General features: G+C 35.6%; 1 protein-coding gene across 1 annotated transcript in view; it reads left to right on the top strand.

The window, feature by feature from the left end:
* Positions 1-22,312, top strand: part of Dhc36C (Dynein heavy chain at 36C) — a 165,706-nt gene that overhangs the window by 29,793 nt on the left and 113,601 nt on the right. The window contains exons 10-24 of the mRNA XM_074173808.1: positions 4,505-4,799; positions 5,066-5,478; positions 6,252-6,405; positions 6,486-6,712; positions 6,825-7,071; positions 7,184-7,373; positions 7,781-7,896; positions 10,626-10,767; positions 10,844-10,980; positions 13,519-13,915; positions 18,680-18,825; positions 18,879-19,127; positions 19,196-19,356; positions 19,418-19,589; positions 19,655-19,837. Of these exons, the coding sequence (XP_074029909.1) occupies positions 4,505-4,799; positions 5,066-5,478; positions 6,252-6,405; positions 6,486-6,712; positions 6,825-7,071; positions 7,184-7,373; positions 7,781-7,896; positions 10,626-10,767; positions 10,844-10,980; positions 13,519-13,915; positions 18,680-18,825; positions 18,879-19,127; positions 19,196-19,356; positions 19,418-19,589; positions 19,655-19,837 (3,229 nt within the window). The remainder of the gene's footprint in view (positions 1-4,504; positions 4,800-5,065; positions 5,479-6,251; positions 6,406-6,485; positions 6,713-6,824; positions 7,072-7,183; positions 7,374-7,780; positions 7,897-10,625; positions 10,768-10,843; positions 10,981-13,518; positions 13,916-18,679; positions 18,826-18,878; positions 19,128-19,195; positions 19,357-19,417; positions 19,590-19,654; positions 19,838-22,312) is intronic.

The following is a 22,312-nucleotide window of genomic DNA, read 5'->3' as shown; positions in this document are numbered from 1 at the left end:
TCATCAGTGCAACTATCTCTAAACAAATTTAAATCTGAGCTGGATAATAATAAGTTTGTTGTAGTCGTGTTCCTTGACCTCAAAAGAGCATTTGAGACCATTGATAGGTCTATACTACTAGCCAAATTGAATATATATGGAATTGAGGGCAAAGTGTATAATTGGTTATCAAATTACTTGACCAACAGAAAACAACGGGTAAGAGTTAAAGACATGTTCTCTTGTGAAATTGACAATTACGTTGGAGTTCCCCAGGGTAGTGTTCTGGGACCCCTTCTATTCATACTATATTTAAACGACATGCCATTGTTTGTCGACTGTGAATTTATGAACTTTTTTGCTGATGATACTCTATTGGCATGTAGCGATGTGAACCTTACGATGGCTATACAAAAAATGAATAATACTCTAGCAAGTGTCAACAAGTATTTAAAAATTAATAAACCCAAGCTGAATGTGATGAAAACTAAAGCGATGATAATCACCACCAAGTTTAAATACAGCCAAATAGACTCTAAAACTATTAATCTCAACATTGATGATGACAAAATTGAAATAGTGAATTCAACTAAATATCTGGGATTCCAGATAGATAACACTCTATCGTTTGATGAACATTTTGAGTATATTCATAAAAAAATTTCAAAGAAATTATTCTTTTTTTCTAGAATTTCCAATAATCTTTCAACGGAGTCAAGTATCACAGTTTACAAGTCAATTGTTCAGCCACACTTCGGCTATTGTTCCTCTATCCTATATCTATTCAATCAGAATAAATTGTCTCAACTCCAAAAACTTCAGAATCGTGGTATGAGAATCATTTTGAAGTGCCGTAGAGATACTCCTATCACTATTATGCTCAATGTTTTAAATTGGCAATCCATTTCCCAAAGACTGCTATACTTCACAATGATCTTCGTATACAAAATATTGAACAATTTAGGACCATCTTATTTTAATCAGTATATTGTATTTCATCACGATATTCACCACCACTTCACTCGAAATAATAATAACTTATATATTAACAGAACAAAAAACAAAAATACTATGAACTCATTGTTTTTCAAGGGTTTTGATCGGTTCAACAAATTACCTAATGCAATTAAAAATAGCCCATCTCTGAACATGTTCAAAAATGAACTGAAGAAATTTGTTTTAAATGAACAAATATGATATGTATTATGTCTTTGTTACCTGTAGCTGTAATTTGTATAATTCCATTCATCTAATGTTCGTTATATATTTCAAATAATTATGTAATTTATCTTTCTACATGTTGCATTGAAATTTTTCGAATGTATAATGTTGCTGTTTTTGTAGTAATGTCTTCAAAAATATTTTATTGAACTTATGTTTGTCATACATTTAAGTCATTTCTAGATGTAACACATACCTTTTTTTTTATTTCTACCATTCTAGTTGATTTGTATATTATTAGGATATCCTATTTAAATAAAGATCTATCTATCTATCTATCTATCTAAAGTAAAGGCAATGACATTAAACTTACGAAGAGGCCATCTATGGGATCGACAGAAAACTCAATCCACGAGTATCAAATCTATTGCAAAGCCATGCTTCGACATTCAGCTCCGAACAGGATTCGTTCTATATCTTGCACAGCAAAAACTTGTTGCAACTAGATACCAAATCATCCGGTACCCAACGACCCTCTCTAGGTTTCATCAGTGATGCAAGGCTGAACAACGTATACATTGCTGGATTCAATTGTTCTTAAAGGACTAGCATGAGTAAGCAGAGGCTTTCCTGCATCCAGTCTTCTGTCGATTCCATAGATGGGTTCTTCGTAAGGGCAGATGTTATCGTCTTAATTTTCTCAGGCTTTCTTTAAAGAATAGCTGAATGCTGCACGTTGAATCACGAATACGAATTGTTTTCGGGCTATGGTTTCAACTGTATTAATGACGTTTGTCAGCTGATCAATCTCCTATTAGCTAGTATCCTAATTTCAGAGCTAATGTTACCTATTAAAAAAAATCAAACTTTAAATCTCTACAGAATGTATGTATTTTCTACGGAGAGTGTCAGGGATGGAAGGTGAGAGTGCACCATGATGACATGTTTGCAGCTTGGATCTTTTCATTTTCTGTTGCTTCATTTCTGTAAGAGGACATCTTTAGTAGTGGTCACCACTGACTATCACGAAAAGATAAAACGCGGTTTATAAATTGTTCAAATCACTATTCTGCTGCTCAAAAATATTTGGGAGATAGTGTCGAATAAAAGAAGTCTAGGTCTTACCAAAGATGCATAAAAACCCTTGTGTTCAAACAGATTCGCTTTTGTTTTGTCGAGAACTCTCGACGCAAAAAATGAGATTATACGATATATTGATAGATGAAGCAAAAATCGAAATCTGACGTTCTTATTTTATTCAGCTTTTTAATTTATGCAACATAATGTAAAACATCTTTCATTCAATATCAATTTATTCCCAAATAAATGAACATTGTCTATTGCAGTACCAATTTGACATTGTCAAGCAATGTCACTTTTGAGAGTATTGAGCACCTCTATGAATGAGAGGCTGCACCTTATAATATCTCATCATTGTTTCATCAAGGGTGCCATTGATCGAGAGTTTTTGCTAAAGAACTTCACATGGGGAAGGGGTACAAGTGATCACACCAGAACTTTTTTATGCATCTTGGTCTCACCTTACAAGCGATCCTAATCACGGTCAAAAATAAATAAAGAGATCCAAGATAACAGCGCTGTTTTACAATTTCTTTCAAAACTCAGAAAACATTGTAACTTCATGGATTCATTGCGTTGTTTCCCATTTAATCTTTATATGAAAGTAGTTGTTGTTTTTTTTAACCATTTCTTGATCTGGTTCCGCCTATTTTTTATTCCTGTCCGCCTATTTTTTATTTTCTTCATGACGATTCTAGTCTAGAACGATGTTATTGTTGGATCCATCAATATCCTATGTGGGACCTTGCTATCTGTAAGGTTAGGTACTGATTCGCCTATTTCGTTGACCTCTTGCACATTGCAACATTCAATACATTTTGCTTGAAAGACTGGTAATAATTGACTAACAGAGAAGCCGAGATGTGACTGCTTCTGCTATCTGTAAGAAGTAAGAATACTGATTTACTTATTTTGTTGACTTCTTGCACTTTGCAAGAATTCATTAAATTCGCCTGAAAGACTTGTGTTTATTGACCAAGAGGGTAGCAATAGCGTAAATTTTTGACTGTTTAAAAAATCTGTTCTGTTTTTCCGTTAACCAGCTGTCGCACCCCTACGAACGACAACCCTCAGAAGTCGAAACTTATGCGACCTAAAGACTAATGGGTTCTTACTTTTTAACGTTTGATTCTTTACACGGGTTGGACGATAGCAAATGAAAATCGATCGTTCAGCCTGGGGCTTGAACCAGCGACCAACACGGCGGTCGATTTGAGTCGGGGATAACAGTCAGCTACCGTCCGACGATGTACATGTTTGATAGTTGTTTCACCACATATTTCAAACTGTATGTTTTTCCATATCTCTTGTGAGTCGGTGAATATGCCAGTCTGAATTGGTTCACTCTTGTTTTTTTTTTAATTGTAAGATTCAAATGTTCACAGAGCCGCTTCTGTAGTAGACCTAAATATTACTATCATTCCCAAATGAATAAGTATTGTCATCTAGCTTAGTGTAATATAACACATTGTGCATCGAGTGACTTTTTTTGAGACATTTTCGAGAATATTTCTATTCAATATTTAACTCTGCTTGAAAAATAAGGCAAACTGGCATTCGTTATAATGTTTAGTCATGATTTCGAGGACAATTCCTTGGTACTCGTACCACTACTGTCTTCCCCATATCGATCGGGTATACCAATCTCTACATCTGAAGTCCAGAAACTACGACTAACGCGTAGAAAGTGCATTAGTTCTTCACATCGTTTCCTCTGCTAAACGGAAAACAGTTCCAGTTTTCTTAAATTATGGCGAGGTGAACCCACTTTTTTCAATTATTTGACGTCATCTTTCGCAATTAAGGTTTGCTATCTCAATTCGGCGAGTCATTCTGATAGAACAATATGGTGGTAGAAGGATGGAGAAAATGGCCAAATGGAAAGGAAAGTCGATAGAGAAATTGACTTTCTTCCATATTATTTGGAGTGTCATAATTCATTTTGGTACTGATCAGTATTCTAAAATAGATCAAGTGGAAGCCTTCTGAATAATCATATGCAGCTGATGAACTAAATTCTATGAGAGAGTGTTTCTGATACTCATTCCCAGCATAATGAAGATCAGGTGGGTTAGAGACTCTGGTCATTGCTAAAGCAGATATAGTGGTGTTGACTTTATTTATAAAAGGATTGACTGGTTAGGTGTTGTTGAATATAATCGAAGGCAGATTTGCGGTCTTTTGTCTCTTTGTACAACTAATCCTGGCTTAGTACGATCTATTTCATTACCACAAGTCGAAGAGCTTTGTAAAGCGTGAATAACTTCTTCAATTTTTTTTACAGACTTATTACTGCAATGGAACGCATAGATCAATTCAATGAAGAGGAACAAGCTTTCGGTTTCGAGTTATCTCAGTATCCCCAAAGGAAAATCATTTACGATAAACTTGTACCATATAAAAAATTGTATGATAATTCGACAGATTTCCTTAACAAATACGATCTCTGGATGAAGTCCCAGGTGGGAACGCATGATCCCGAGGAGATCGAGACTGATGTTGGGACATACTTCAGAAATATTTATAAATTAGAAAAAGTGTTCGCCGATAAACCCGCGACACTGAATTTAGCTACAACTGTGAGTACTACAAATAGTGAGATAATTAAATAAGTCTAATGCAATTATGAATAACTGATCTCCTTCTAGTACTGATTTTTCTACAAAATTTTGTGCAAGTTTCCACCCGCTTCTAATCTGTGTAATCACTTTTAATTGATATTTCTTGTTTACAGAATTCTCTAGCAGTATTTTGAGATCTTTGAAACTGGAAACAATAATTTGAATCGTTCAGTCTCCTTCTCATTTCTTCCTTTTGAAATTACATTCAATAAAATGTTTCCTAGGTACGAGAACAAATCGAAGAATTCAAAGAACACATGCCTATCATCCAGACGCTTGGTAATCCTGGCATGAAGGAGCGTCACTGGGAGAAGGTTTCTGAAATTGTTGGTTTCCCTATAAAAGTGGATGCAGATTTAACCTTGGAGAAAATAATTGACTATGGATTGGACGACTATATCGATAAGTTTGAAGCTATATCCGAAGCCGCTACTAAGGAGAACAACCTAGAGAAGGCTCTCAATAAAATGATGAACGAATGGCAAGATATGGAGTTTAGCGTCTTGGTATATAGAGATACAGGAACATACATTTTGTCAGCAGTCGACGATATCCAAGTTCTTCTCGATGATCATATAGTGAAGACGCAAACGATGAAGAATTCTCCTTACATCAAACCATTCGAGAAACAAATTTTGTGAGTTGAATAATATTTAGTGAATACAATATTCAGATAATTATTGTGATAATCCTGTCTTACCCGCTCACATATTCCTTTTTCGGAGGGTAGTTTCAGTAAGGTAGGCTATTATATCAAACAGTCTTCTTCAACTTCTCTCTTTTCTTCAACTTCTAGCGGAGCGTTATTGTAGGTAGAGGTTTTCCAAAGCTGAAAATAGATCTTGATAATATTTTCGTAGATTTCCTTGGTCTATGTTGGTTGGTCTTAATATTGCAGATTTTGAAGGCAAGTAGGTTTTTCGGGCTTCCCCATACCAAGACTTTGAAGTTTATTTTTAAATTACTCTGATATTTGAGAGACTGGAGTTTTCTGAGAGCCAGTTTCTCAATATGAGAGGGAATTTTTTAAAATAATTCGAGTTCTTGACCAACCAGAGTTCGGAGCAAGAAAAGAGAGTTTTCCACAGAGTTATAAAAATCAGTCACCATTGGACCTACCATTAGCGGACACTGCGCTGGAAGAAGTTCCGTTACAAATCTCAGGTTTTTTCTACCATCATAAGATTTTTCAGATTTCTTAAGCACTTTCGAGGAAGATATCTTTTTCGTGAAGTCACTTCACTTCTTGGCAATACGGATTTTTGTGCCATGAGTCAATGTTTCTAGAAATACCTAAATGCTTGCGTCTTGTTTTGCTTGATAGATGTGTGTGATTTACGACTTTCTTTCACCTAAATCCGTCTCTGAGTTCGCTAATTCAATAAAAATTATATCCTAATTCGTTTTTAGAGACTGGGAACAGAAATTACAACTACTTCAAGAAATTCTCGACGAATGGTTAAAAGTTCAATCTACATGGATGTATCTAGAGCCAATATTTTCATCTCCTGACATTCAGCAACAAATGCCTGAAGAAGGGAGGCGATTTAGTGCAGTTGATAAGGTAGTATATGTCATACGAATAACATAAATCAGCACATATCACCGATAATAATGTACTCATGACTTTATATATATTTACAGATTTGGAGAGACTTGATGAAGACAGTGTTTACAGATTGTAAAGTTTTGGCCGTTGTGGAGATAGATAAGATGGCGGAAAGGTTGAAGAAATGTAATAATCTATTAGAACTGATTCAGAGAGGTCTCAATGATTATTTGGAGAAGAAGAGACTTTACTTTCCAAGGTTCTTTTTTCTGTCTAATGATGAGCTGTTAGAAATTTTGTCAGAAACGAAAGACCCGACAAGGTAGGATATATTTACTTTATCTATGAGCTGTTTTTGTTTGTTTTTGTTTTACGGGTTGAAAATTTATACTGAACGGAACTGATGTAATATTAATCACTGACATACTTTACAGGGTTCAACCTCATCTGAAGAAATGTTTCGAAGGAATAGCGAAACTGACCTTCACCGAAGATATGGACGTTACACAAATGAGGTCCAGTGAGGGCGAAATTGTTCCATTAGTCGACGTTATTCAAACTGCCCTGGCTCGTGGTCAAGTGGAAAAGTGGCTAGTTGAACTTGAAGTTGACATGAAGAAGTCTGTACATAATATGGTTGCTGCTTCCATAGTGGATTATCCAAACCTACCTAGAGAAAAGGTGAGTAGAAAACTTTCAAATTCTAGGCACATCAAATAAATTGTTATGATAATTCTCCTGAATATTTTCTTTTCTTTTGGTATTTTTTCATCAGTATAACATTCATTTGCAGTGGGTATTAAAATGGCCTGGGCAATGCATCCAATCTGTGGGATGTACTTTTTGGACTACAGAGGTGACAGCTGCGATTGATGCGAGCCTGGATCATATGAAAAAATACTTAGATAAGTCTATTCAGCAAATAAACAAGATAGTTGACTTGGTGAGAGGAAAACTGAACTTGCAAAATCGAATAACCTTAGGTAATTTATCATTGAGTTTGATGTATATTTGAATGATAACTGCTATATCAAACTTCAGTTTGATACTTTGGGAAATAAATTGACGATATCTATTTGTATAAGTAATGTTAGATTTACTTAAGATAAGTCGTGAGTAGGAATAAAAATTGTAGGTTCGCCTTTTCTTTATTTTTATGAAATGGATCTGAAAAATATGTGATGGAATAGCTTTCACGATCAACTTGCTATATCATATGAAACACATTCGGAAAATTTAAAAGTTGAACGTTTGAACATTTTGTTTATTCGGTAATATACATCATATTTCGATATATTTCAACTTATCAGGATAACTTGAGGAAGAAGTTTGGCCCAAACGTCATATCCTTGATTGTTTCTCTTCTGCTAACTACGTAATGTTTCTCCAGGAGCATTAGTTGTACTGGATGTCCACGCTAGAGACGTTTTGTCAGGATTGATTAATGATGGAGTGAAGAACGTACACGATTTCAAATGGCTCTGTCAGCTTCGTTACTATTGGGAGGTAAGAACTTCTCTCTTTGAATTTTATGTTTATAAATATTTTTTTTTCAAATAAACTACACTAATTCATACAGTAAAGGTATACAAGAAATATTCATAAATATACTAAGTGACAAAGAAAGGTAAACATCCATTTATATTGAAAATATTTTAAAAATTTTTCACTTACATACTTGACAGATAATAGCAAACAAACGAGTAAGTTTTCAGAGAAATTGGATGATCGTGAAACCAGTGAAGTTCAGTAGTGTGTTGCAGATCCTCGATGTCTTATACACTCGTTGATACGTCTGGGCATTGTCCAGATAAGGTGGTCTCATGTCTAAGTGCAGCCGAAGTCTGTAGGGGCTTTTGTAAATTCAGCAGTCTGCGACCAAGAATATCCCACACATGTTCGATCGGTGAAATAACGGGCGATCTGGGTGGCCATGGTAAGCGATTAATGTCACGCTGATCCATGAAGTCTAGAGTTACTCTAGCCACATGCGGTCTAGCGTTGTCTTGTCTTGATATGGAAGGACGTGAGGCTCCACTACTTCGTGAATGTAACGAAGAGCTGTCATGTTGCCTCTAATAAGGACTGAAGGTTTTCTGCTACCTTATGCAATGGCACCCTATACCATTAAAGTATGGTGAAAATTCCTCTCCACATCAAAATGGGGATCTCGTCTTTCACTACGACGCTTCCTTACTCTTGCTCGTTCATCGTGCATACCCAAACAAAAGCGAGATTCATCGCTGAAGACTACGCGGTTCCACTATTGATCCCAATTTATTCTGTCTCTGCGTTGGTTGCGTCGATGCTCGAGTGTCAGTGGCAACACCCGATGGGGATAATAAGAAAAAAGTCCGAAACTTTTTTCCGTGTTCTTCATACTACTGATAGCAATTGCCCTAGTAGAAATGAACCCATCCCTAAGAGCCAAAAGTCTTGATCGGCGATCCTCCCGCGGACCGGTGCCCCTAGGTCTGTGTTCTTGGCCTTCTTGGATCAATGCCTGATAACATTTCAGAATAGTACGCAAAGATCAATTGATTCTTCTTGAAATTTCTCTAACTGAAAAACCTGCCTCACGCAAGCCAACAATTCGTCCTCCCTCGAATTCACTCATTTGAGGAATACGATGAGGTCTTCGCACTCGAGGCATAGTGTTATAAATATGAAACACTCAACAACAAACTCTTTAATAGTTGAAGCACAAATGAAAATAATATTGGGGAAATGGTAAATGTTCACACAAAAAACAGTTAAAAAACTGATCAGAATATCATAAATACACATGCAAAACGTTATTGAAATATTTTCAATATAAATTGGCTGTTTACCTTTCTTTGTCACTTAGTATAAATTTATAACTTCAAAGGACGCTATTTCAGAATTAGTCTGAATATTAACAAAAACAAGCAAACATGATAATGAAAGTTATGACAACCAATGTGGTTTTGATGCCAATTTGAATTTTGCCGTGAAAAATTGTTTGTCATTTGGTGATTCATTATAGGCGATTTTCTCTTTGTGAAATATACATTCTCAGGAGAATATAGATTTGAGATTTTTTGTTAACAGATTATGGAGCTTTCTAGTTTGATGATTAGGTATATTTCTACGTTCTATAAATTTCATAGTGAAATAGTTTTCCATTCATCATGATGGACTGCAGAAAGACGTATACTTTTAATTTATAGATAGAATTGGGTGGGAGGGTAGTCGGTTGGACTGGCGTGAGCAGTTTGTTTCACTCATTCGATCAACTGTCAGGTGAAACGGTGATTCGAGCCACGAGGCCGGACCTCGTTAATCCTCGGCACGAACAAGTTTTGACTTTTGAGGATTGTTGTTTTTGAGAAGAGACAGCTGGTTGACAAAAAAACAGATGTTGAACAAATATGTTTTTGTTTTGCCACGTAATTGGTTTTTAAATGACAACTGCTCTTTATTAATTGATATTTATATTACTTACAATGAAACCTGTAGTTAATATAAATGAAATATAATGAATGTTAAGGGTTCGGACGACATATCTTAAATATGTGAGGAGAAAAAAATTAATAGAATAATAATAATACCAGAAACAAAATATTCGGATGAGTAGAAATAAACAAGGGGTATGAAATATGAAAATAAAAGAATCCAAGTACCTATAAGACGAATCAATGTGATCTGAAATGGAAATAAACTTTTAAATAAGTTGGATAAAATGTGAAATATCAATGATAAACGACATTTCGATTGTCAGTATCCACAATCGCCTTCGGGTAAGAAAAAAATATGGAATAACTTCCAACGGAAGGAATGAAGCCTTTAAGTTCAAAATGAACTCTTTACAAAGATGTGTAGATCATGCATATAAGGTACTTTCAGATACAAACTGGTAAAAAAGCCCTCCCGAAACAACTACTTCCACACGAACATTAAATTATCCGAAAAAATACTTTGAAAATAACTAGTGTTAACTATATGAACATTGAACTATAAGATAATCATTTTTTCCTATTCAGTTTGTATTCCAAATATTTGTTATGGAACGCTACACAATACAATATATGAAAGAGTCAAATAAAATAGTCAATAATGTATTACTTGCTCCTTGCTTTCATCATATGAAAAATGTTATTGTAGGAAGTACATCCATTAGCGACTTCTTCATTCAAAACAATTTTTTAATAGAGCTGAATATATTACAGAAGATATTTGCTTTTTAAATGAGGAAGTGGAATAATTTGTTGCAGGAAAACAACATGGTTACCTCAATGATCAACTCTAGTTTGAAATACGGTTACGAATACCTGGGAAATACAACAAGATTGGTAGTTACACCCCTGACTGATAGGTGTTATAGAACTCTGTTTGGGGCATTACATCTTCATTTAGGTAGGCTAAGTGAGATAACATGGTAGTTTTAAGAAATTTGAATGTTGGATCACCTTTAATTTTTTTCTTTTGAAAGGAGGAGCTCCTGAAGGACCTGCTGGTACGGGTAAAACCGAGACAACCAAAGATTTGGCTAAAGCCGTTGCCAAGCAATGTGTTGTGTTCAACTGTTCCGATGGGTTGGACTATATCGCTCTGGGAAAATTCTTTAAGGTTTGTTATTTATTCGGCTTACTATGATATCACTTTCTCAATAGTTCCATGAATGAATCCTGTTACTTTATATCATTAGTGTTCAGTTCATTTAGTTGATTGCTTTCGAACTGCAAAGAGATATGCAGAAATCGATTTTTCATTCGTCGGCTGATGTGTGAGCTTTGCTTTACAACAAACCGCCTTTGATATACCAGGGTTGAGTTTTCTATCGTTCTCATGGATGGCGTTTTCGTCTTTTATTATTGCTTTCGAATTATGACGGTTGTGGTGAAATGAAAAAAAGATTCACCAGTAGACTGAACTGAATTTTTTTATTTACCGTACAAGAAAAACTACTTCCTTCAGAACCTTCCGATGATATCTTTCCCTCGAACGTCGATGTCGAAACTTGGGTTTGCAACTGGCTGCCTTGGGCCAGTTTCTTTTTGTTATTCGGGAACTGAGTCTTCTTACGATGATGCTCACTTTTTGTGTTGTGAAAATTTTTGTATTTATCGACCTGTCGACCTATTCCGTGTTAGGAATCACACGTTAAAAGGTAAGACCTTGTTAGTCCTTAGCTGGCACAAGTTTCTCAACTTCTGAGAGTTGTCGTTCGTATAGGGGCGGCAGCTGATTAACGGAAAAACAGATTATTTTTTTATTTGTCAAATTTAATTGTATACTGACTTTAGATTATAGAAAGTTTTGTCAATAAGAAATATTTTTTTGGACAATAAAGGATATTGATTGATTGTCTTTGTAAAGTGAGACGTCATCGCTTCTTATGTAGGTAGATATCAGGATGTTTCAAAAGTTTTGATTGTTTCAGTGTCCTGTGTTTTTGTAGCTCCATATCTCAATGAATATTCATTCTTCTGTGCCGTGGTCTATACTGATCGATAAAGAATTTTGTACTCTATACTTTGATGCTGTTCATTTTTCCCAGATTCAATTTTTTTGACTCTTTTTATTTCAACTCTTTACTGCATGATGTCGTTAAGCGATTTCCCCCAATTTTTCTTTACGAATTCAAATCAAACCAAAGCGCCGCCGAAACAGCCTGAAAAATCAACCAGGAATGTGGCAATGATATTGTTAATGAACGCACTGTTCGACGTTGGTTTGCAAAATTTCGTTCTGGAGATTTTAGCCGCGAAGATGAGCCCCGAAGTGGTTGACCTATAGTAATCCACGACGAGGATTTGAGGACCCTGGTGGACACTGCCCATCACAAACGGTGCGTAGGACGGCAAAAGAACTGAGTGTCAGCTTCCATTTTATTTTTTGATGTTTCAAAACGTATTGGAAAAGTCAAAAAGCTTGAAAAGTGGGTTTCCCATGATTTAAACGATCGACTGAAATTATTACGTTTCAATGTTCGTTCTTCTTTGCTTTTGTGAATCCAAAATGATCCTTCATTGGATCGGATAGTCACGTGTAATGAAAAGTGGATTCTCTACGACAAAAGGAGATATTCAGAACAGTGGTTGGACATCGATGAGCCACTCAGACAGTTCCCAAGGCGAAAATCCACCAGCTGTTTGGTGCTCAGCGGTTGGTGTATCTACTATAACATTCTGCAACCGGACCAAATCATCGGAGAGGGATCATATTGTGAGGAAATCGTCGAAATGTACCGAAAATTTCGTCAGCTGCAGCCGGCACAATTTTTATTCTGACGGAATTAATCGACTCGTGTTACGTTAGCAAACCTACACTGATTCAAATGATTCATTGAGATATTACAGTTTATAGTAGACTCATAAAAACGGACAAAACTTGTGAAACGATTTATTTAACTCATTTCAGTACTTCAACTTAGAAAACTTCAAATGAAATCTTTAAAAAAATATTCACACTTTCATTTCATTTTACGTTTCTTTTGAACACATTAACTTATTTAATTCTGCTACATCATTATTACAAGTTCTTATCTGTAAGTTTTTAGTTATTCTTCTTCCCAAAGAGAAATCGTTCACTATATTGGATTAAGATTTAGATTTGATAACCATATCACAACCGTTACTATGGAAATGACAAATCGCTGTTTTTTTGGCGTCCGCCATAGAAGAGCGGTAATATGTCCAAATAGCAAACAATAGAACAAATCTATTGATCACCATCAAAGATAATTTTTCAGATTTGACACAGTCATAATAAGTCAACTTACGCGATTTTTTGCCGTTACGTAACTTTTTTCTTCCTAAGAAAACGTAGTATTGGCAAAATCATTCATTTAGGATCAATTGATGACTAAAATAACTCAAAACACTATCGGCACCATCTTACGGCAATGTCAGCAATTTACAACAATTTTTTAGATAAAAGCGCATCCTAGCTTCCACAAGTGTATACACATCTTGTTAGCGTCATATAATTGATCAGATATTGTCGCAAGAACCAACATGTGTAAAATTTTCGGTCAATCGGTCGAAGTCAACTGGTTCAAAATGTAGTTTCAAGATTATTCCTACACTAACTGAGTGAATTACTACCGAGTCGACTTGAATTTTTTTCAATAATTATTATGAGTGATCATTTCGGTATTTTCAGGGATTGGCATCTTGCGGAGCTTGGTCGTGCTTCGATGAATTCAACCGCATAGATCTGGAAGTACTTTCAGTGGTCGCACAGCAGATACTAACTATCCAACGTGGCATCAATTCAGGTAATGAGAAACTGCTCTTTGAAGGAACCGAACTCAATCTGGACCCGACCTGCGCTGTCTTCATCACAATGAATCCTGGCTATGCCGGAAGATCGGAACTACCAGATAACCTCAAGGCTCTGTTCCGATCCGTGGCTATGATGGTGCCTGATTACGCGATGATATCGGAGATCGAACTATATGCTTCCGGTTTCCTGACGGCGAAACCTTTGTCTGTCAAAATTGTGGCTACTTATAGATTATGTTCGGAACAGTTGTCGTCTCAACATCATTACGATTACGGTAAAGACTGCTGAAGTATTAGTTTAAAAGAATGAATATTAAGAGTTCGGAATTCCATTGCCTAAAAATGGACAATCATATTCGAAATGAGATAAATGAATGAAGAATTGAAAATATTCATATAAATCAATTATAATATGAAAATTATGAAATCAAAACAATATTGCGTGTGAAATTCAAAGCTGTAAGTTTAGGTGTAGACAATGTAACGCACATATTGAAAAAAAGAACATACTGAGAATAATACAACAAATGAAAATATTCGAAACTACAAAATTGTCAAACTATCTCAAAATATAGTTCTGTTTTGAATTTTGTGTAATTCAATTTTTTAACATTGTTAGGAAATCTATTATATGAATAAAAACTAATATTAGGCATTGAAGTTTCGAATTAATTAAAGAAAAATAGATGATTTTTAAATATTCGAAGGGAATACTATTTCTTATTTTATAAAATATACTTACAAGAGTCGACTGATATATGAATTCTGATCAAGATATAAGCCTGAAATTTTCACTTTTCTTAATTTAAATTATTATTGAAATGAGGAGAAAACATTTCTGTAATCTGAGTTTGTTCCGGATATAATTGTAAAGCAAGATTTATCGAAATTCAAATGTAACTCATAAGATCAGAAAGATATTAGTTTGAGGTCTTCTGAAATTCATTTTTCAATAATATTGCTATTTTTAGAAAAATGAATGAGGGTCCTATCATCAGCAAAAAGAATGATAGAACCACATAAATTCAGTTTTGTGATAGAATTGATGTAAATTAGATATTGAGTCGGACTTAACACATAACCTTGTGAAACTCCACACTTGATGGTTTACAATGAACTATTTTTTCCTATCTAAATGTATATTGCTTTCTATTGCTAAGATAATGTTGAAACCATGTGAATATTATTCATCCAACGCCAATAAAGTTTAACTTTTGCAAAAGAATATCATGATTCAATAATACAGCTATAAGAGTGTCAGCCCAAAATCCTATGTATTTTTTATGGTGCTTCATCCTGGACCTTTTAGGACCTTAGGCCTAGTTCACACGGAAGGGACAAAGGTCCGCACCTCGTCTCTGCCAGGCGTCCATTCTGTGTGAATTAGGTCTTAGACTTTCAGAGCCCACTCCTCAACTTTTGCTAGCATACAGTCGACCAATCAAAAGTTACCGCGCGTACAGCGGAAAATTCAAATCTAGTAGATGAACAACCAGGGCTTTGGGGTGGAAGTGGCTTATTAGTGTTTGCGGTGGTGTTATCGCTGTTTGAGAGATAACGATTCGAATATTGGATATAGAAGGTGTCGTTTCCAAACCATATCAATCAAATGGTATACAAGGTGTACGCAGCGTTAAGGAAAAAACAAGACTGTCAAGGCTATAACGCTGCACACAACATGTATACCGCGATGGCAGATATGTTTTTTCTTTAACGCTGGCAGCCATGTTTTTTATTCAACGATGCGTACACCTTGATTCCATTTGATTGATATGTTTCGAAACGACACCCTGTATACCCAATATTATTGTTCTCATAATCACACTTGAATCACACTTGTTCATCTACTAGATTTGAATTTCCCGATGTACGCGCGATAGTTTCTGATTGGTCGACTGTATGACGGCAAAAGTGGAGGAGTGGGCTCTGAAAGTCTAAGGCCACAAAAAATGGACGTCTGGCAGAAACGAGGCGCGGATCTTTGTTTCTTCTGTGAACTGAGCCTGAGGTCCAAAAAGGTCCAGAATGAAGCGCCTTGAGAAAATATATGGGATTTTGGGCTGGAACCTATAGCTATATTATTTGATTTACTGTATCAAATGACTCTCACCAATCAATTAATAACATACCACAAATATTTGAATCTATTTGAAGTTGAATTCTGAAAACCATATTCAATACAGGCCACTCTGAATTACTCCACCTGCAAAAACTATACTCTACTATAAAGGAAATCAATTTAAATAATATGAAAAGCTACTGTTTATTAATTTCCAATGATTTTCATTAGAATATAAAGAATGGAAATTGGTTGATAATTAAATTTTTCATTGGGATCTTCATTTTCAAATGGATGTAAAATTTTTGCAATTTCACCCAATTTGAGAAAAATACGTGTTTCAAAAGATGTATTGATGATTTTCTTCACGATGGCAATCAATTCATATTTCTCTAGTTCAACAACTTTTACTGAAATCATATCAATTTTTTGTACAATGGAAGTCTGAACCTCTAACATTCAGTAACAAAAATCACCAACTATATTCAAATATAAAGTAAATTTTTCACATTACAACAAAATGAAAGAATATGAAATCCATTAAAATCAACAGAAAATTAAATTCAATAAAAACTCAAAAAAGATATTCCGTATCATCCCAGACGCTGAACTCTACGTAATCGCAGCAACCTCATCACCCTAGGGAGACGTAATTAGGATCGTATCGTATCCCTTCGCTTGTAGAACAGCAAATAAGGAACTCCCGTTTCCTGGGGCTTCAGCACGCATTTTTCCTGCACGGTCTTGACCGAAGAATCGTCGTACCTTATCCAGCAGTTGTAGCCGACGCGACGTTAAAGGCATCGATCAATGTCCAATGTTGGCATTTTTGCCGTCGTGATAAACGGCGGCGAATAGCTTGTACTGCTTCTCTATTGAAGACTGTATTTCCGACGTTACCAATATCGAATCAATCCAAACTTCAAAGCCTTTATAATCTTCGTGCAACCGTCGTGGCTTTATTTCAAAAACTTCAAATGTATTATGAGGATACCGGGAAGTTTCCAGAGCATTATCTGCTCCCACGCATCGACCTTCTCGTTAGTTTTCGACGAAGTCAGCCCCTCTAAACTGTTTTTGGAGACGAGTATTTTGAGCGCTTCTCTAACAATCTTTACATTCTTAATGTTGATTGGCAGGGTGAGGAAAGGCTGGATATTCTGAGTAATTTGGTCCCCAGTATGATGAATGCTCGACTTTAGTTGCCCCCGAAGATATCACTGACGTGTACTGGTGAAGTCGATCCTTCTGGTTAGATTTCCTTTATTTTTCGATGAAATTACGTTCCTTTCATTATTTGAATCATTGCTCAAAGTAGAGTCAACGGGAGGTTTTTCATCCCTAGTGTAATATTTAACCAACTCCTTCAGCTCAAACATTTCATCATTGAGTCCATTCTAGAAAAAACCTTGAAACTCTTTCGCATCTTGTTGTCTACCCTTGATCCAGTCGGTCCGCATGTTATGCAACATTTTATAAATCCATGTCGGACCAAATGGGATGCCAGTGTTGGTTATAACTTCTTGGTCATTCTTGACATTTTTATCCACTCTCCCGTCTTTCGTCCTAATGTAGGAAGGTAATTAAACAAACTGCTCCATAAAACGACACATTCTAAATATAACCGGGAAAGATTTCACTCTGAAGTTCGACGATATGTTCTTGCTCAGACTGTTCAGTAAGTTGAAGAGTGTCGGAGATGCGAACAGAGTTTGCAAAATCGAGTTGATTTAGCAGTGAGTGCTTTGATTAAGCAGACCCCTTCGCTGCAAGTTCACTGGCCTACCGTCGATTATGTTTGTAGGTAGAAACTTGCCAATCCTATAACAGTCTGGATCTACAAACTGGTGGGACCTTCTGAAGTGCTTGAAGGGGCATATGAGAAGATTGTTATTGAACTCGTTTTCGGCGTCCTGGTCAAAAGCGACTTCGTAGAAATTGTTGACGGGTTCAGACAAAACATCGGCGTTGTCTGATTTGGAAAGACTTACTTACGATTTTGTAACAGAATTCTATTAGGTAGTGTACGGGTTCAGCCAGAGGATTCAGTTTAGCCCCATTTCGAATACCTTCCTCCTTTGTTTGAAGGTGATTGACAATGTTTCATGATGAATTTCACTAGTTCGGACTTCCATTGTCTACTATATAAAATGATTTGAAATCCCTGAAACAACTAAAAAAGAATAATTAAAAATGAATAGCTGAAAATAACAATTATATTAAGTAAAATAAACCTGAAATGAAATAATAGTGAAATAAACTACAAGTTAAAATATAACAATTGAATAAATAAAAAAAATAAAATAAAAAAAAGGAATGAAAAAAGAAAATAAAAAATAAAAATTGTAGAGATTCCAAGTCACGTGAGTTCACGACGTTTCGATTGTTAGTATCTACAATCGTCTTCGGGTGATGACTGTCATCACCCGAAGACGATGAACTCACGTGAAAATCATACATGAACTCACGTGACTTGGAATCTCTACAATTTGTATTTTCTTTTTTCATTCCTTTTTTTTTATTTTTTTATTCATTTTTTTATTTATTCAATTGTTATATTTTAACTTTAATTCACTATTATTTCATTTCAGGTTTATTTTACTTAATATAATTGTTATTTTCAGCTATTCATTTTTAATTATTCTTTTTTAGTTGTTTCAGGGATTTCATATCATTTTATATAGTAGACAATGGAAGTCCGAACTAGTGAAAAACCTTCCTCCTGTTTCGTCAAAGCTTGACAATTATTATGCGGGTCCTCCACTACATTGCTCATCTCTGGTTCGTGCATTGTCTGCTGATACTCGTATCTACTGTTGTGAGAATAACCATGAATGGCAAAAACATGTGTACAAAATCATAAAGATGAGGAAGGGACATTAGAGAAATTATTATTGATATTATTAGAAGATAGTTTAAATTAAAATTAAATTTTGGTGGTATTATTCGAAATTTTTGTTAATTACGAATTGAATTTTAGGTATGCGAGCTGTGAAATCAGTATTAAGAGCTGCAGCAGCATTGAAGCTGAGATATCCCGATGAAAGAGAAGACATACTGGTCCTGAGAAGCATAATCGATATCAACTTGGCTAAGTTTCTTTTCCATGATGTTCCTTTATTCAATGTAACTACATTTCTTTTTTTAATGTGAGTATAACCGAACAAGAGGTATTTCAGGGTATCACTTCTGACTTATTCCCTGGAGTTGTATTACCTGTACCAGATTATGTCGTTTTGAATAAAGCTGTGGAAGATGCTTGCAAAGCTAGTAATCTGCAGTGTACACGTATTTTCCTGGAGAAGGTGCAACAGTTGTATGAGATGATTATAGTCAGGCATGGATTGATGATTGTTGGTCTACCATTCGCCGGAAAAACTAGTTGTTACCGAGTACTGGCAGATGCCTTAGGGCTTGTGGAAGAAAGGGTGGGTAGTTCTACTACCAAATTTGAGGTTTCTATGTTTGGTACCATAATGTTCTTTTCCTAATTTAGGGCGGTATGGATGAACATAAAACCGTTTATACAGTCATGAATCCCAAATCTATAACACTGGGTCAACTATATGGTCAGTTTGATCCAGTATCACATGAATGGTCAGATGGGGTGTTAGCTGTGAGTTTTCGCCAATTTGCCATGTCAACTACAGAAGATAGGTTGGTGATAGTATCATGCATCAGTGAAATAATGTATAGGTAAACTCGATGTGTTTTACAGAAAATGGTTGATATTTGACGGGCCCGTTGATGCGGTATGGATTGAAAACATGAATACTGTACTCGATGATAACAAAAAGTTATGCTTGATGTCTGGAGAAATCATTCAGCTAGCGAATACAACCAATCTGATATTCGAACCGATGGACTTGGATGTAGCTTCGCCGGCTACTGTAACTATCATTTTTAATTACACTGTTCAATTATAAAGAAAATGTTCAATATGAGTTATTTTCAGGTTTCCAGATGTGGAATGATTTACATGGAACCAAGTTCTTTGGGTTGGGAACCGCTTCTTCTCTCATGGCTGAACACTTTACCATCATTCATCAATAATGACTTTTATAAGACCATGATTTATAACTTGTTCGTCCGATTTTGTAAACCACTAATTTGGCTTATACGAAAAGGTGGAGTCAGGGTAAGAATTATGAAAACTCAATAGTTTATTCTCATTTCAGTTTCAGAACTACAGAGAATGAACTTTTTTCAATGTATCCCAATAGCACTTCATTATGAGATTTTCACTTGACAGTTCACAAAACCGCAACACCTGTGTCACGACATAATACCTTCCTCAGGCGTATTTATGCTGACTGAATTCTACCTAATTGGTGCTTCATATAATATAACAATTTAAATTACATGATCTAGTTAATGACTAAAAGTTCATGTGAGTTTAGAGAGAAATAATTCAATTATTTTTGGTCATTCAGCAAATATATAGTATTCTTGAATCTATTAATTTCCAAGCATTCCAAACGATTGAGTTTGGAACCTTTTTCTACCAAATATAATAAGGGATAGTCATAGTTGAATTCATGTTCCTCTACCAAAAGATGGTTTTGTATTTATATTTGAAAAACTAATACTTTAATGTTTTTTCAGTAACCTTTAGGAAAAGGTTCTCCCTGTTTGACCAATATAAAAAATTTTGCCAAGAAAACCACAGATCAACTTATATACTCCTGATCTATCCAACACTGAATTTTTTCTTCATTGTTTTGAAAAAAAATAGCTCAAAATATTATTTGTTCTGTGAACTACATAAAAGTATTTCTTTTTAAAAAAACGAGCGGTTTTATTGGTAGGTTCGCTTATTTCTTGAAGTTGGATAGACCTGGTGAATGCCTTGTTTTCGTAGTTTTTTGAAAACAATGAAGTTTTTATAACCGTTGTCAGCAGCAATTTGTTCAATAAAATTCAATTCTCTCTGAAAATTAAATTCTGATAGTGGAATATCCAATAATCTGTGAAGTATACTATTGAATGTTGCTACTTTATGTTGACAGGAATGTGTCGATAAATTATGTATGAAGTGCCCGTCATCGTACTTAAAAAGTGCGCAAATGAACTCGCACTAGTATTTTGCAAACTTTTTAACCTGTCTTATAAAAAGGGGTTTTTGCTTCTTGTTGGAAGATTGTTCGCGTTTAGCCCATTCCCAAAAATGGCAAGAAAAATCTTCCAAATAAGTATAGACCAGTCGCTTTGCTATCAGTGATATCAAAAATCATGGAGAAAGACGTAAACCACCATATCCTCAAATATTTGGAAGGCTTCAACATCTTGAGCAGAAACAAAAATCAATAGACAACCTTCTATCATATGCCACCCATATTTGGAATAACGCAATCAAAAAACATGGAGAATCAAGAGCTGTTGCGCTTAATATTTCTAAGGCCTTTGACCGTGTGTGGCATGAGTGTTCGCTGGCCAAACTTCAATGCTATGGCTTGTCAGATCATTTTTGTGTTTGGCTCTTCAGCTTCCTGAAAGAATGTTCTCTGCAATTGGCCGTCGATGGATATCTCTCTAATACTTTCACCATCAACGCTGGTGTTCCTCAGGGATACACACTGTCTCCAACCCTCTTTTTATTGTATATCAACGACTCATTGAAAAAAACCAAGAATCCAATATATTGCTTGGCTGACGAAAGGACACTTCTCTCGTTATTCCACTTGAATTCCAGGACATCGGCTACGGAAGCACATCTTCATCGGCAGCAGGAGGTTGCAAATCTTAATGAGGATCTAGAAGTGATTTCGAATTGGGGTGAAAGTAATCAGGTTCAATTCAATGCCACAAAAATCCAGGCACCAGTTTTCACCAAGAAGATAAATGTTCACAAACCGGATATAATAATGTCAGGTCAGACAATTCCGCTTTCTGCTTCGATACGTTTGTTTGGGGTTAAAATGGACACTAATATGTCTCGGCACAATCATGTTGCTGGAATTGCAAATGCTGCTTCTCAAAAGCTTGGAACACTATTCCGAACCAGAAAACTATACACATCTCAGCAACTTTTGATGCTTCATAATCAGATCAGACCTTCTTTGAAAAATTGTTCTCATGTATGGAGCTCTACCCCCAAACACACCCCGAAGTTGTTGAATTCCATCCAAAAAAGAGCCATCCACCTGATTGGTGACGAAAAATTCTTTTTACTATGAAAATATATTGAAAACGCTTTTGCGTAGAATTCAAACAGAAAATCCTTAAATCGCTATCGAAGCTGTGCCTATGCGGAAGTAGTGATTCAGATTGGATTTGAATCGCTGGAGATTAAATCCATTTGGAAAAACGTCCTCTGGAAGTTTATTCCACCTAAACGCAGTTCTCCAGATGGAAGAATTCTGAAATAGTGAAGTTCGAGGTGTAATGAGTTGAACCTAAAAATGATGAGCAGCCACAGTCCCTCGCCTATTTCTAATATGTGCCGCTCTTGGTGGAATCAAATGTGCCAAGTCGCTTGAATACTTCCCTTGAAAGTATCTATAGAAGAGAGACAAATATCCAACCTTTCTTCGATGTTCCAGTCTATCAAGGTTGCACATAATGTGCAACCTTGATAGACTGGAATATCGAATAAATTTTGGGGATTTGTCTC

This window comes from Leptinotarsa decemlineata, unplaced genomic scaffold (assembly GCF_025532065.1).
Source record: "Leptinotarsa decemlineata unplaced genomic scaffold, Ldec_3_MD MMD2_tig00000505_RagTag_RagTag, whole genome shotgun sequence".
In the NCBI taxonomy this organism is placed as follows: domain Eukaryota; kingdom Metazoa; phylum Arthropoda; class Insecta; order Coleoptera; family Chrysomelidae; genus Leptinotarsa; species Leptinotarsa decemlineata.
Note: the sequence above shows the minus strand (reverse complement) of the source record. Positions and strands in the feature narration are given on the sequence as shown.